Source organism: Xenopus tropicalis, chromosome 3 (genome assembly GCF_000004195.4).
Source record: "Xenopus tropicalis strain Nigerian chromosome 3, UCB_Xtro_10.0, whole genome shotgun sequence".
NCBI lineage: Eukaryota > Metazoa > Chordata > Amphibia > Anura > Pipidae > Xenopus > Xenopus tropicalis.
In genome coordinates this window covers 71,743,696-71,760,134 of record NC_030679.2, presented here as the reverse complement: position 1 = coordinate 71,760,134, position 16,439 = coordinate 71,743,696, and the positions used below count along the sequence as shown (strand labels likewise).

General features: G+C 37.5%; 1 protein-coding gene across 2 annotated transcripts in view; it reads left to right on the top strand.

Annotated features, from left to right (window-relative positions):
• Positions 1 to 16,439, top strand: part of hdac10 (histone deacetylase 10) — a 31,634-nt gene that overhangs the window by 2,930 nt on the left and 12,265 nt on the right. For both annotated transcript variants that reach the window (XM_002932181.5, XM_031898994.1), the window contains exons 3-12: positions 1,712 to 1,846; positions 3,034 to 3,130; positions 3,455 to 3,552; positions 4,421 to 4,525; positions 8,919 to 8,987; positions 10,781 to 10,907; positions 13,634 to 13,699; positions 14,003 to 14,062; positions 14,751 to 14,840; positions 16,253 to 16,359. In XM_002932181.5, the coding sequence (XP_002932227.1) occupies positions 1,712 to 1,846; positions 3,034 to 3,130; positions 3,455 to 3,552; positions 4,421 to 4,525; positions 8,919 to 8,987; positions 10,781 to 10,907; positions 13,634 to 13,699; positions 14,003 to 14,062; positions 14,751 to 14,840; positions 16,253 to 16,359 (954 nt within the window). The remainder of the gene's footprint in view (positions 1 to 1,711; positions 1,847 to 3,033; positions 3,131 to 3,454; positions 3,553 to 4,420; positions 4,526 to 8,918; positions 8,988 to 10,780; positions 10,908 to 13,633; positions 13,700 to 14,002; positions 14,063 to 14,750; positions 14,841 to 16,252; positions 16,360 to 16,439) is intronic.

Sequence of the window (16,439 nt, the reverse complement as noted above, 5' to 3'; positions counted from 1 at the left end):
TAACAGATGATCTCTTTAGAATACAATAGTGTTTATCTGTTATCTCCTATGTGCCTGTGCCTTTTCTCCTTTGAATGGCTGCCCCCGTGGCTAAACAGCAGCTTTGTTTATATAAATTTCTGGGGCAAACACACCAGTTGTACCAGTGCAGGGCAGCAGTATATTTTATTCTGATTACTTTTATACACTTTAATTTTTTGGTGTTACTGTTCCTTTAAGGCAATCTGTCCACCAGCTGAATCTCAGCAGAAGATGGGTGTTGCAACAGGACAACGACTCAAAGCATAGAAGTAAATCAACAACAGAATGGCTTAAACAGAAGAAAATATGCCTTCTGGAGTGGCCCAGTCAGACTCCTGACCTCAACCCGGTTGAGATGCTGTGGCATGACCTCAAGAAAGCGATTTACACCACACATCCCAAGAATATTGCTGAACTGAAACAGTTCTGTAAAGAGAAATGGTCAAGAATTACTCCTGAATGTTTGTGCACGTCTGATCTGCAACTACAGGAAACGTTTGGTTGAAGTTGTTGCTGCCAAAGGAGGTTCAACCAGTTTATTAAATCCAAGGGTTCACATACTTTTTCCACCTGCACTGTGAATGTTTACATGGTGTGTTCAATAAAAACATGGAAACATTTAATTATTTGTGTGGTATTAGTTTAGGCAGACTGTGATTGTCTATTGTTGTGACTTAGATATAGATCAGATCACATTTTATGACCAATTTGTGCAGAAATCCATATAATTCTAAAGGGTTCAAATACTTTTTCTTGCAACTGTAGCGCCGATTGGACTTTCTTTAATTTTAGGAAGCTGCAGTAAGGGCTCTGGCATACGGGGAGATTAGTCGCCCGCGACAAAACTCCCTGTTCGCGGTCGACTAATCTCCCCGGATTGCCATCCCACCGGCGAAAATGTAAATCACCAGTGGGATGGCATACGCGGCGGCGCGATTTCAGTGAAATCGCGCAAGTTGCCTTAAGAGGAAACTAAATCGCCAGTGGGATGGCAATCTGGGTAGATTAGTCGCCCAAGACACGGGAGATTTGTCGCGGGCGACTAATCTCCCCGTGTGCCAGAGCCCTAAGGGACGCTGCTGCCATGAGGGGAGTTGAAAAAACTCACCTCAGGCAGCAGCGCCCAGAATGTTACCAGGGGCGGCATAACTCTCCTTCTGGTAACTTAAAGAGCCGAAATTCCGATTTTTCAAATCAGAATGTCAGATCTTCTAGTGCTATTGCGCTATTGTGCGCTCTACACTAGCGATCCACCCCCCCCCCCCCCCAACGCGAAAAAGCTAAACATGGGGGGAGCAAGGGCGCAGCATCAACTTTCCCACCTGAGGAGGCCAAGTTGATGAAGCCTACTTGCAGTCTTACTTTGGTGAATACAGGTCTGTAATTGGCTATCCGCTTTCTATTGTGCTTTATTATAACATGCCCACCCCACATTCCATACACAGACTGGTACTGTAGGTATGACAACCTCGCTAAATGAGTGCATCTTTCATTGTATGGCCAGCTTTAATTACCCTAAGGGCCAGCAGTAAAATCAAAATAGACATCCAAGAATAGGACGACTAATAATTGAAAGTCATAAACAATGAAGACCAGTCAAAACATTATTTAGAAAATGGTGTTCTGTACCCTGTAATATCTTAACTACCCCTTGGAGTTGAATTGTACTATACTTTCATTTTGTATCCAGCCAAGAATGTTCTATTGAAGTTCCTGAGAGGTTATCTTCCTCCTATAAGAGGCTACAGGATTATGATCTTGTGAAGAGATGCACCCAGTTGCCTGTGCGAGAGGCCACAGATGAAGAGATCACATTAGTACATAGGTGTGCTACTTATTTTTTGCTTTGTTTAAAGCTGCTACATCTGACAAGCTGAGGTGGGTAAAAAATTAAATAGGGTGATAACAGGGGCAACAAGCAGGTCTCTATTGGAATTAAAGGGTTTTCTCCAGGTTGTTCATTAACAGAAATTGTGCTTTATAAAATTGTGTGCATATATAGTCTTTTGAACAATCTTTGTATTGGAAATGGGATTGGGTTTTCTTTTGGAATTAACATTGTTTGTTCTGCATAAGTTCTGTATATTGGGCTTTATTATTTTTGATAACTGTGATTTGTGTCCTTGGTAATGTCAGCTGGGGCAGTGCAGATGTTGTTGCAAGTATTTAGGTATGTCAATTTTTCCATTTCCATTAGAGAGGTTTTACTTACAGTGATTGTTTTGCATGTTGCACCTACAAACACTTCTTGCTCCTAATGAATCACTTGCTAATGTTGTTTCCCATGCTGTAACAATCACAAGAAATGCTGCAATTTGTTCCCCCTGTTGACGTAAAAGCAAGCATAAACACAAGTGACTCTACACCTACCAGCCTGCTGTCATGGCATTCTGGGAGTTGTTCTCCACCTTACAGTGGAAAAAAGTGAAGAAAAGGTTGCAATAATTGTGCTATTCATGGCTGTTTTACCAGTGTGCCAGTGTGCAGCATAACTCCAAACACATAAGTAGAATGGCCTTTTTTCTGTGTGCATGAGTATTAAGCAAAGTCTGTCAAAAAAGAGTTTTTTCAACTGCTTTGTATTTTATTTTTTTCTAATATTGAAGTATAGGCTTTGCTGTTCCTCTCCTCTGGTGTTTCGGACTGTCATCTAAGTAATCTAGATGCAGACTCCGAATTTAACAATTTGCTACGTTAGTCAATACATTTCCTAGCAGCTGAGTTTAATGAAACTTGTGCTCAGGAGGGCAAAGAATTGTATAAACTAATGTATGTAAAATATCTAGCAAATATCACACACCTGCTCAGCTGACACCTGCAAATACTTATATTGCATACATTCCCATCAAAACTTACAATTCTATGCAATAGCGCAGTTTATTGCATTCATTGCAGAGTTTGTGTTTCTTTCGTGGTTTCGCTCTAATTAAGAGTTACACAAAGTTAGAGAGCAACTTTTCCAGTGCTAAAAATGACTGAGTGTCTGTTATTGAACTTTTATCCTTATTTTAGCTCTGACTATCTAGAGGTTGTGAAAAGCACCCAGACTATGAATGAAAAGGAGCTGGAAGAAATCTCAAGGAAATATACAGCTGTATTTTTCCATCAGGTGAGAAACTGAGCTGCTTGTTTACGTTTTGTTTTAGAGCTTCTTTGATTACGATTATACCAATATGATACACAAAAACAACTTTAAAATTTATAGTTGTAAACTGTGATCTATGATTTCACTTGTGCCATAAGAGTCACTAAATGTGTTCATTACTTAAAATACAATTCTTTTAGAGGTCCTTTTGATGTTTAATGGCCTGTAAAAAAGCACCTTGGGAATTTATAATATTATAGGGGATATATATCTATATTTCTTTTGCTAGGAAAAGTAAAGCCACACCTAATGTTGAATTTGCTTTTTTTTCTGGGGTTGATTGACTAGAATTCTTTCCGCTGTGCCAAGCTGTCCCTTGGTGGCACACTACAACTGGTGGATGCCGTATTGTCAGGAGAAGTCCAAAATGGAATGGCTCTTGTAAGGTAACTGTACCATTGTGAAATATCTTGGTATAGTTTAGCATTCAACAGAAAAAAAATCAATTGGACCCTCCAACAAACTTACTTCATTTACAGCAAAGGGGTCCATCCTTTAAATCTCCGGTCACTGAACTATATCTCTCCATGTATGAAATTTTTTTGACAGGAGATGTGACTAAACATGGAAAAATGTTCTTACTTGAAACAGGCTTGGGACCGCTGTGATAACAGTTGACCATCTTTATTCCTTACACACACAGACTAACTTCACAGACTCCTCCCAACATTCTTCAGAAGCATATAACTAAAAACATCTAAAACATAACATAGCTTATGCAAGGAAATATCAGTTGGATATAATTTTATGGTGTCTTTTTTAAAGTTAAAACCTACAACCCTAAACCTGTATCTAGCCTTAAAACACCTGAAACCCTATACAACAGCATAAAAATATATAGGACATTTGGGAATACTATTTGATAACTACATACATAGCCCCAAATCCCTAATAGGCCAGACGGCCTTTAGATATACCAAAATAGAGCACCAACCTGTGACCCCTAGATCAGCAACTAACTTTTTCCCAGTGGAGTCAGTACAACCACCAAATGCCCTAACTTCTGTTGTTTTTAAGTTTTGGACAGGTTAAATTTCTATTTTGTTTTTATTCATATGTTCACTATAAAAAACAAAACTGTACAACTCATGCAAAGAGATGTATATTGCTGTACAAGTACTTTATTGCACAAACCAATAAAATGCAAGTTACAGAAAACACCTGAAACCAGTTCTTATGAAAAGGTAAATTATTGTCCTTTGTACAATTTTATACATAACTAGGTTTCCCCTGTAACATGGTGTTATATTGCAGGCCCCCGGGACATCACAGTCAGCGTGATCAAGGCAATGGATTCTGTGTTTTCAATAATGTTGCAATAGCAGCAGAATATGCAAAGAAAAAGTACAAATTAGAGAGGTGAGTATGCTGTGCCAAGGACAAAGGATATATCTCACAAAGGATATATCTGCAGTATATTTCCTATTATGCTTTTCAGCAATATAGGCAAAGTTTATTGCATGGCTTTAGTTTCTACAATTGGAATATAGTTTTTTTTCTTCTACCTCATCAGACACAGTACCAATAGTATTTTGGAATCCACTCAGAAGGCAAAATCAATCCCTGATCCCTGATTGCCGCCCACTGGCGATAATGTAAATCGCTGGTAGTAAAGCATATGCATCACCTCGGCTTTTCAAACTCGCCTACTTTCCTCGCAACTTTTTTGATTACTGTCTATGTATAACCGTTTTTTTGAAGAGCCGGCACTTACTGAGCAAATTGGGTAGAATTCTTGATTAAAAAGTAGCTTAATTGCCTTGCGTGTTTCATGTTCACTTCGCGTTTTGTGTGACGCTTAATCATAGGCAAACTGTGCCTGAAGATTTGCTCAGTGAGTGCCTGCTCATCAAAAAAAAAATTATGATATCCGCTCCTCTATAATTTAAGTTGTAATTTGAGTGTGAAATTATGCAATTGTCAGATCAGTGTGTAATCTTGTTTGATATTATTCCTTAATGGTATAGGACCAACCATTGTTCTATGGAGAATGTCACCTTTATTGCTGCTTATAGAAGAAAAACATCTATATTCAATTTATCCAGACGTTTAATGGTGCTTTAGTTTCCTGGATGTTGCCTTGAATGTTGGGTTCTTAAATAAGGACAGGAAAAGCACTTGGGTGCTAAGCCAATCTTATTAAGCCAGACTTGATGAAGGTTAAAGGAGAACTAAACTCCCCCCAACTATAAAAGCCCCCTTAACTGGCCTGCCTCGACCCCCCCCCCCCCACCTCTCCCTTATCACATACTGTGAGACTTTAAAAACTGCCCCTGTTGCAAACCCCATCCTAAAGATGCAGAGTAGTGCAGCTGCGCCATCTTCTGTTTAATCGTAGAAGTTTCGGTTGCACTGCCAACACGGACCCTGCTTGAACATGCGCAGTTGGGGCAATCAGGGAATCGGCTTCAAGGGAGCCGTGAGGGGGGGGCGAGTAAGACCAGTTAAGGGGGCTTTTATAGCTGGGGGGGTATAGTTCTACTTATTTTATGGAGGTAGTTGGTTGAGCGTTTTATAATGCTGAAAACCTGATGAAGTGTGTGTTTTATGATCACAACCTGTCTGTCGATGTAATGTGCCTCTTGCACAGAACAGAGGTGTTGAGGAGGTTGATATTTATCCAAAGGTTGTGGGAGGGTAATAGTTTACCATAATTGGTTATGGTTCCTAGATTGGGGACACCCTTAGTTGTCCACCACTGGAAAAAGTGATATTGCAAGTATGTATTTTTTTTTCATAAAGTTAACTATAGGCGTATCCTATACAATAAGATTGTGGAAGCCTTTCTTAACTTATCTAGGGGGTATTTTGGCTAGCCACATTAACTGATCATGTATGCGAATAATATAACACCATTTGCAAAAACTTGGGATACTTATAAAAATATAAATAAATAAAAGAATGGGATGCTTTGCAGTCACGTAAAACACTTTTTTTTTAATTGAAAATAGTATAAAGACGTTATATGAAATGTTGAAACTTAGAAACATTATAGGGATTCTGACAGGATTATGTAGCAACAAAATTCAATCTACAGTTTTAAATGTTATTCTTGAACCAACAAATGTATTTTTTTTTAATTGTTTGGAAACTGAGGAGACCAATTGCTGTGGTTTTGAAAGTGAAGTGTCCCATTCTCGCTTGTTATAAGATTTAAGCTGCTCAGCTGTTTGAGGTCTCCTTGCCGACTTCTCATTTCATAATGCGCCAAATGTTTTCAATGGGTTACAGGTCAGTTTAGTGCCTGCACTCTCTAACTATGCAGCCATGCTGTTGTAATACAATACAGTATGTGGTTTGGCACTTTAGGGCTAAAATAAGCAAGGCCTTCCCTCTTCTCTTTCTGCATCATTTGTAGGTAACAAGTTGTCTAATTCCTGGCAATGTCATTTGGTGGCTACTAAAGCAAATAAAGTGCTGTCTTGTAAAAAACTGCATTGACTCAAGGGATGAAAACATAATTTTGCCTCTTTATAGGTCCCTGATAAGGCTTCACCTTGAGTATGCAGTGCAGTTTTGGGCTCCAGTCCTTAAGAAGGATATTAATGAGCTGGAGAGAGTGCAGAGACGTGCAACTTAACTGGTTAAGGGGATGGAAGATTTAAACTGAGGTGAGACTGTCGAGGTTGGGATTGTTTTCTGGAAAAGAGAAGCTTGCGAGGTGACATGATTACTCTGTAGAAGTACATTAGAGGGGATTTTATTCCCATAAATACGATCAACACACCAGAGGCCACCCCTTTAGATTAGAGGAACGAAGCTTCCATTTGAAGCAGCGTAGGTGTTTTTTTTACGGTGAGGGCAGTGAGGTTGTGGAATGCCCTTCCTAGTGATGTGGTAATGGCAGATTCTGTTAATGCCTTTAAGAGGGGCCTGGATGAGTTCTTGAACAAGCATAGTATCCAAGGCTATTGTGATACTGATATCTACAGTTAGTATTAATGTTTGTATGTATAGTTTATGTATGTGAGTGTATAGATTGGTAAGTATAGTTTGTGTGTGCTGGGTTCACTTTAAAGGGTTGAACTTGATGGACTCTGGTCTTTTTTTCAACCCTATGTAACTATTTGAAATCCTGGTGAGGGACGAAAACATTGATGTTATAAATTGTGACACCTTTTTCACAGCTTACAGGACAGTATGCGGGAACTACATAACCCATGATGCATTGCACTGTGCTGTTTCTTTCTTTATTGACATCACGTGTGGTGAATTGTGTGATTGGCAGGATGCAGGCTAAAGGCAGACTGAGGATAGTCCACTACTGTTACATTTTATTTGAGTCTCAAAGTAGTCAGCCAAATCAGCAGGAGAACCGAGGGGCAGGCTTGGGTAGCTTTTCCAAACCATATTACATTAAAAATCTTGAAAAGGCTGCATATTTTTTAACTGATGTATATTGCAAAGTTGTTTGAAATTGTTTTCAAAACAACCTTGTAGTTTCTCCAGAAAGACCATTTCTTACAATGAGTACTCAAAGAATTTTTGTTTCTAGCATCAAAAAATTCAAATTCAAAGTTTACCATTTTCGTCATATTTGGGATACCTGATGTTTCCACCTTTGTGCAATTAAAAGTCTTGCCACTTCCAAGAAGTATACAACTAGTAATTTTTGAGAGTTTTAGAAGATCAATTTCCAGATTTAAAAGTGCACTGAGAGGTGTTTTAGAAACTGGGTGGTCCAAGACTTCATTTATTAGTTCAAACGCTTGGGTCCAAAAGGGAGTGAGTTTAGGGCAATCCCACCATATGTGAGTATGTGTACCTTCCTGACCACATCCTCTCCAGCATCAATTAGATGATGATTGTGGATAGATTTTACATAATCTCGCTGGAACTAGGTACCAATGGTACATCAATTTGATGCTAGGTTCCACTAGTCTGACTGATTTAGTTGTTGCTGTGATCAAGGTAAAGGCAGAGTTCCAATCTATTGGGTCTACTGGTGTGGTTAAATCCTTTTCCCAAGCAGATAAGTATGTTTCTGATGGTTTAGAGCAGGGATCCCCAACCTTTTATATCCGTGAGCCACATTCAAATGGAAAAAGTGTTGGGGAGCAACACAAGCATGGAAAAAAGTTTCTGGGGCTGCCAATAAGGGCTATAATTGGCTATTTGGTGGTAGCCCCTATTTGGACTGGCAGCCTACAGACAGCTCTGTTTGCCAATTATACTTGTTTTTTATGCAACCAAAACTTGCCTCCTTACCAGAAATTCAATAATGGGCACCAACTTTGAGGCCACTGGGAGCAACATCCAAGGGGTTGGTGAGCAACATGTTGCTCAGGAACCACTGGTTGGGGATCACTGGTTTAGAGGATTGATAGTTGATGTCAGCGTAGAATTGGGATATCCGCACACCTGTCATAGTTGAGGAAGTGATTTTTTGTTGTATAGCGGAGAGTTGTTTAGTTATACAGTAAGAGTTTGCTTTGTAGAAACTTGAGAGTTGAAGATATATGTAGAATGACTTGGCGGGTATGGGCCACTTGGTTCGAAGTGCTTCAAATGTAGGTAGTTGATTGTTAATCAGAATGCTAGACCATAGGGTTATTCCAGCTTGAGACCAAGGGTGTGGATTGAAATTTGGTATGATCCCTTTAAACAGAATAAATGTTTTTATCTGTTGAAGATAGAATGTAGTAAGTTATACAATATCTATTTGTTTGTATTTCAAGTACTTGTAATTTATTGTGAAAAGTGTTAATTCTGTTTATTCAGTGTATTTTTCCTTTTATTTCTATTTATTCAGAATTTTGATTGTTGATTGGGATGTTCACCATGGGCAAGGAATTCAGTACATCTTTGAGGAGGATCCAAGGTCTGTTCTGTGCTGTTTTAATTTTGATAATTTGGTACATTAATGTAGGAATTTGATTTATCTTACTGCAGTTTGTTTTTCTGGGTGAGTCTCAATTAATTGCATTTTTCTCCTAAAAACTCACCCTGCAGAAATTATAAAGGCATCATTTAAAAACTGTACTTCCCCTGCTGAGTGAGAACCAAAACAAATACAGGTATAGGACCCATTATCCAGAATGCTTGGGACCAAGGGTATTCCGGATAAGGGGTCTTTCCATAATTTGGATCTCCATACCTTAAATCTACTAAAAAATTAATAAAACATTAATTAAACCCAATAGAATTGTTTTGCATCTAATAAGGATTATTTATATCTTAGTTGGGATCAATTACATGGTTCTGTTTTATTACTACATAAAAAAAGGAAACCAGTTTTAAAATTCTGAATTATTTGCTTATAATGGAGTCTATGGGAGACGGGCTTTCCGTAATTCGGAGCTTTCTGGATAACGGGTTTCCGGATAAGGGGTCCGATACCTGTAATAACTTATTTGCCCACTGCAGTGTTTAACCCCAGCCTGGTAAAATAAAGAAAATGTAAATATACCCTGCTTCTTTACAGTGCCTATGGCAACCTTGAAAAACTCTTGGTAACCCTTAATAATGTGTATTACGGTTTAGACATCTTGTATGATCTTGTTGGCAAAATATAGAATCTATGAAATTGACATAAAATGTCTGTGCTGTTCCTCTTGATTACTGACAACATTAATAGATCATTAAAAGATATACATACAGTTATAGGTTTTCTACCTTAAATAATGGCCCTTATATAAACATATTTATTTTAGTTTTAACAGTTCACCACTTTCTGTACAGTTGAGCTACCCTCAGGCTGCACCAATCATGCATGCTTTCTTGATATTCAAACAGCTGTATCAAATAGTAACACAGACATGTCTATCAGAATTACTATTGCTGCAAAGACCCATCTGTGCCCCTGAATATCTAAAACAGTGAACCCCAACCAGTGGCTCGTGAGGAACATGTTGCTCTTCACCCCCTTCACCCCCTTTAATGTTGGCCTTAGAGTAGGTGCCCGTTTTTTAATTTCTGGCTTGGAGGCAGGTTTTGAAAGTACAGAAACAGTTTTACTCCAAGCAGAACCTCCTGCAGGCCAGCAGTCCACATGGGGATACCAAATAGCCAACCACAGCCCTTATTTGGCATCGCCAGAGAACTTATTCATGCTTGTGTGGCCCCCCAACACTTTTTACAGCTGCATGTGGCTCACAAGTATGGCAAGAGATGCAAAAGTGCAAATAGCAAAACTGCCATTGTAAAGTGGGGAGGATTATAGGCAGGGTTTGGGTGGATCATTGGCAGTAGTTTGATATGGTGGGGTGTAGCCAGGGCAGATCAGGGGCTTGACCATTTGTGCAAGGGTATTTTGTTTTGGTTCATTAGGACCCCCAGTATGCTTGTTGGCAGGTACCGCTGCCCAGGGGGTCCAGGTGATCAATCATTAACCCCCTATGGGGGGGCCTGCTAACTTAGTAGTACAGGGACTAATTTTTCATGTAGTGATCACACCTGCAAGATTTAGGTTAGCATGGATTAAGAAATAAGCTTTTAGGTTTGTGGTGAGACTTTGCTTACTCAAGAGCCACCAAATGAGAAATTGTGGATACTACAAGAAAAGTATCTTTTTCATGAAAAGACGTATTTATATGAAAAAAGGGTTTTACACTTGGCAAAAACATCTGGGCAATATTTTAATTCCATTTTCATCCATCACCATTTTTATTTCAGTGTTCTTTATTTCTCATGGCATCGTTATGAGCACAAAACATTTTGGCCATATCTCAGCGAATCGGACTATAATGCGGTCGGCAGAGGGAAAGGCACAGGCTTTAACATAAATTTGCCATGGAACAAGGTTGTACTTGCCACTTTACATCTCTAAATTCTAAATTTATCTAGAGTGCATAAGAATTTTGTAGTAACCTGGGCTAAGTTTTGCCACTGTCAAGTAACCAGCTATAAACTTGCTTACAGTACTATATAACCCCTATATGAATATGTAACGATATAAAAAGATGGCAGCAGTGAATACCCACCAGAAAAATTGGAATATCTATAGTAATGATGTACAGGCAACCCGAAACCCAGGGGACCAAACTCCCACCCAACCACCAGTTAGCATGTCCCCAGTCCCTCTCTCAGCTCATTTATATAATCGTGCCTGCCCTGCCCCCTCTAGTGATGTTAGGGATGGGCAGGTCAGTTCCCGGGGATATAAATAAGGATCATTCACAGAATGTAGGTAGACGTGTGATAGGGTCACGTGCAGGTCAGCTTTTTGTCAATGTATATTTTTATTTATATAGCTCTGCTTGTACACTAAGCAGTGTACTGTACAGCAGAATAACATGGTCGTCATTAAAACAATTAGGACTGAATTTTTATTCTAACTGTACTTGCTATTCAATTGTATTAATTATTTTAATGACCCCCTGTGTTAAAGGGGCAAACTATACCTTAAAACAATGTAAGTCTCTGTAACAATACATCACATAACAGCTCATATGTAAAATCCTGCTTCATCTAAATAAATTTTTTTTTATAAAAATATAATTTTTAGTAGTATGTACGGTAGGCCATATCGGCCATTTTAATGGACAGAGTTCTGTCTTTTATTCCCACACTACTTCCTGTTATAGTTAGAGCTGCTTTATTTCTGGTCATGTGATCTCTGAGGGAGCACACAGCCCATCACTAAATGGTGGCTCAAGGCAAATATACAAGCCCAGCATTTACTGATACATCAATTCCAGTTAGATACTTTTAATATTTTTAAAAATTCGACTAAGCTCACTTCCACAAATGTCTGACATTTACAGAAAAAATCTGAACTTAAAATGTCCGTGTGGGGAAAAAGTCACAAACTACGACTTTGTCAAAATGTCGCCCAAAAACTCTGGGTTAAAGATCCAAAACTTCAAAGTTTTGAGGCAAAAAAAGAATCTTTTAAGGAGAAGGAAGGGACATCTGCCATTGACTTATACATGTTGGATTCTGATTTTTAGCTGTTTGGACGCTTAGTAAATCATGAAAAAGTTGCGACTTTTAGAGCTAAAAATTTGAATTGGGGAGAAAAAATCCAGCAATTAGTAATTGGCCCCCTTAATTTGGTATAAACTGTCTGTTGGCTAAGCATTCTGAGGTACAGTTTTACTTTAAAGAGACCAGAGGATGGAGGACTCTGTCCCATGTATCCTGCAATCTAAGGGGGTTATTTAATAAAAGGCAATAAGTTTGCCCAGGAGCAGTAACCCATAGCAACCAATCAGCAAGCAGAATTTACTGGTCACCTGTTCAAAAGTAAACATCTTATTGGTTGCTATGGGTTACTGCTCCTGGGCAAACTTAGCACCTTTTATTTCATATGGGGGTTAGAATCCTTCCAGACATGTTAAATTACTTTTGTTCAAAAAAATATATTTAGCTTTTCTATATGCGCATTCATAGCTATGCCTTAACTTGTGTGTAAAATTAAAGTGGTCTAATAAATAGTATACCCATCATCATTGCCCTTCAAATAGGGAATTAAGTGCATCATGAAGTGCAGTGCACATATTTGAGGTATCCAATATTAGCTGTACTTAAAAGTATTGATTGGTCATTTATCATGAAAATAAGAACTTTCTAAAGATAATCAACTGAGCATTCTGGAAAATGTAAAAACTGATGAAAGTTGCTCTTCACTATTCTCTTTAGCAATCTGTTATTCTTTTGTTTCCTTTTATGAGTAGGAGACCGATTTTGTTTGGCAGCTCTTATACATCATTGGTGTGTGTTCTCTTTAGCTAGACAATGTATTAAAGGTAACTCGGTTAGATTATTAAAATTTCATTCTAACTCCTGCATGTAGAGAGATTTATGAGGGAAAAACTGAAGACACAGTACAGTTTTTAAATGACTATATTTAGAAAGTTTCTTATTTCCATTAGGTGAAGCTCATAGTTCTGCTATAGAAATGTCATCTGATCCAACTGACTGAAACCAGCAGTTTGCACTGAGCTGTTTCCTGTAGTAAGGGTCATTGTTCACCCTGGATTTGTCCCAACCTCTTTTTTAAACCCTATAATAAAACCTTCACAAAACCCTTACTTGACAAGCTCCGTGGCATCCATATGCTTGTAGTAATGGTCTCCTACACTACTTTTGAACAGGCTCCTCACCCTGAGCACTCATGCTGGAATTTGACCCCAGCAACCATAAGCCACAATGACAGATGTTTACATTTTATCTTAATTCTTATTTTTATCTCTATTACATATTGACTGCCTAGGGTTGGTTTAGGGTAACCCTAGCAAAGAAGTGGCTGTTCACATTCCAAAACTGACAGCTGCACAACTAAAATGGTAAATAATTCAAACCACAAAAAAGAACAACAGTTGCGTATTGTCTTAGAATATGACCATTTACAGGCTACTAAAATTAAATTTTCAAACATCTTCAAAAATATCTGTTTATAAATCATTGTACCTTTTGTGGAACAAATGCTACATAAATTGACATTTTATGTCTTGCATAATTACTTAGAATGAAAATGTTAAACTAATAGCCGTGATCCAGTAAACCTGTTTCTTTGATTTTCAGGTTGGCATGAGCAATGCAGATTATATTGCTGTTTTTTTCCATGTGCTCCTTCCCTTGGCATTTGAGGTAATTGGACTACAATAATATTTTCATTATTGGATCACCTGTAGCTCTCACAGAATAGTGAGAGTGGTGATTTGCTGGAGTGCAAGTGTCGGCAAAGTTGTTTGGATGCTTAAAGAGTACCACCAATCAAGAATATTTAGTTCATTTGAAATGTTACAGAATATCTTGCTGCTCATCTTTAGAACCAGCTGTCACATTGTGCTTTTTGTACCTTAATTCGAGAGGGGTTAAACAGACAATACATTTTTTTTTTTTTTTTGATGTTAAAAAAAAAATGATTTAGCTGCATTTTCTTTTTTCTAGTTTAATCCAGAGCTGGTTCTGGTTTCTGCAGGATATGACTCCGCTATTGGAGATCCAGAAGTAAGTCATTTAGTATCATTTTAATCATAAAGAAAAGGCCAGCAAATGCTTTCATACAAATAAAAATCACTGTAATTTACTTCTTGCATAGAGCTAATGTATGATTCCACTTTGGCTTTATGTATTTTAACTCTTTAAAAAACAAAACCATTTCATTTAAAGCCAGTCATGCATCCTATGCATATAGCTCCACCTACAGCATGTGGCATTATATATGTATGTAGTAAGGTGCTTTAGCCACAGTGGCCACAGTCATTGACAAGATTTTTTTTTTTTTAGGGTTTGCTGTCTGAGAAAATACAGATAGGACTGTGGCCTAGAATAATTTCTTACATTTTGTGGCTCACAGACGTACTCATACATTAGTTTTTAGAGGAAACTTGTTAATGGCTTATATGCCTTTATTTTTGTTATCGCTGCTGTCCAATTGATTATAGGAAGTGGGCCAACTATTTCTCATATAGCATGTTCAAGGGCCATATTCATTTTAAGATGTCATACAGTAAAGTCTGAGGAATCTTTGTGACCCTCCAAAGGATTTTTATGGGGCCCCAGTGCTCATTCGACCTACGTGCCTCCAGTGTGTCAACTCTGTGTTATATTAATGTATGGTTAATTTATTGTATGTGTTATTTTTGCTGAATACTGTTGATACTCCCTCAGTAATAGAACTCATTGTACATTTTAGGGCAGGATGTGTGCAACTCCTGAGTGCTTCTCACATCTCACATCTATGCTTATGAACCTTGCTGATGGCAAACTATGTGCAGTTCTGGAGGTAAATGTACTTCTACTAAGCTCATCTTGGCCAATTCATAAGTGTTAAGTAGGCATGATTGCATTATGAAATGCTGTGCAAGTAGTTTTAATGAAAATACACTGAGGGCGGAGTATGGGGACCATGTGGCACTTGGGATGCACCTTTTTGTCATCTGGTATAGTATGGTTTGTTTTTGAATTTTTGCAAATAATTAGAACCAATAAATGCATGTTTCACTGTTGAACTTGTTTATATATATATATATATATATATATATATATATATATATATATATATATATATATATATATATATATATATATATATATATAATATATATATTTATATTCAGGATCTTAACAGTGACATATTGATATTAGATGGACTCTCTCTATTATTGTTGGGGTAAAATACACTGCAAGTAGTTATTGTCATTACAGCAGTCCTGTAATGTTTACTTACCTGCATATTACAAAGTATTTCTGTGTGTGATTTCCTCTTGTTAATTATCATTTAACAGTCAATCTGCCTAGGTATAAAATATTGTCTGCAGGTACCTCTTGCCTATATATGTACTTGGCATTAGCAGTAAAGGATGTTCTGGGTAGATAACATATGGCTTGATTAAAAAAAATAAACAATATTTAAAGCAAGTAGCTATTGCAAAGTCATTTAATTGGAAATTAAGTTTTGCAGAAACATACATTGAAACTTTTTATCAGTTGGTGCCCTACTGGACCTGCTATAGGCCCCCTATATACGAGCCTTTGTCATAGATAAATTCAAAAAGAGTAGCTACTGTACTCTCGTCCTTCATTGATTAAAAATAATAGATACAAGATTGATTTGACTGAAGTACATGAACTAGATAAAAATAAAACTATCATAATCTAAAATGCAGTGAGATAGATTAATTAAAAATAAATGGAACAGTCTGGAAAATCTTCAAAATTTTAAAGCTTGAAATGGTGGGAATCCATCAGTATTCCACAGTTTAATTTATGATAATCCATCTCCCGTGTGTAACTATTTCAGTACATTTTGTATTTTTTTTTTTTTTTTTTTTTTTTAAATGTATATTTTATGTAAATACTGGTATGGAATCCCTTATCCAGAAACTGATCTCAAGAAAGCTCAGAATTACAGAAAGCACATCTATCACAGAGTCCATTTTAATCAACTAATTCTAATTTTTAGAAAATGTCCTTTTTCTCTGTAATAATAAAATACTACCTTGTACTTGATCCTAAAGCTACATTAATCAATATTGGTGGCAAAACCATTATATTGGGTTTATTAATGTATAAATAATTTTTAACTGACTTAAGGTGTGAAGATTCAGAAAACTGAAAGAACCTTTATACAGAACTTCTTTTTGTATGATCCATAAAATCTGTTTAAAACATAAATAATGCAGACATTCCATGCAGGGTGGATACAATCTTCGGTCATTAGCAGAATCTGTCTGTATGACTGTAAGAACATTGCTTGGAGACCCTTTACCGAAACTTACTGGAGAAATGACACCATGCCATAGGTATAAAATCACTCTGAATCTAAGGAGCCTGTGACATCTGTAGAAATACATTTTATACACTAAGAATTTTTGTATGACTT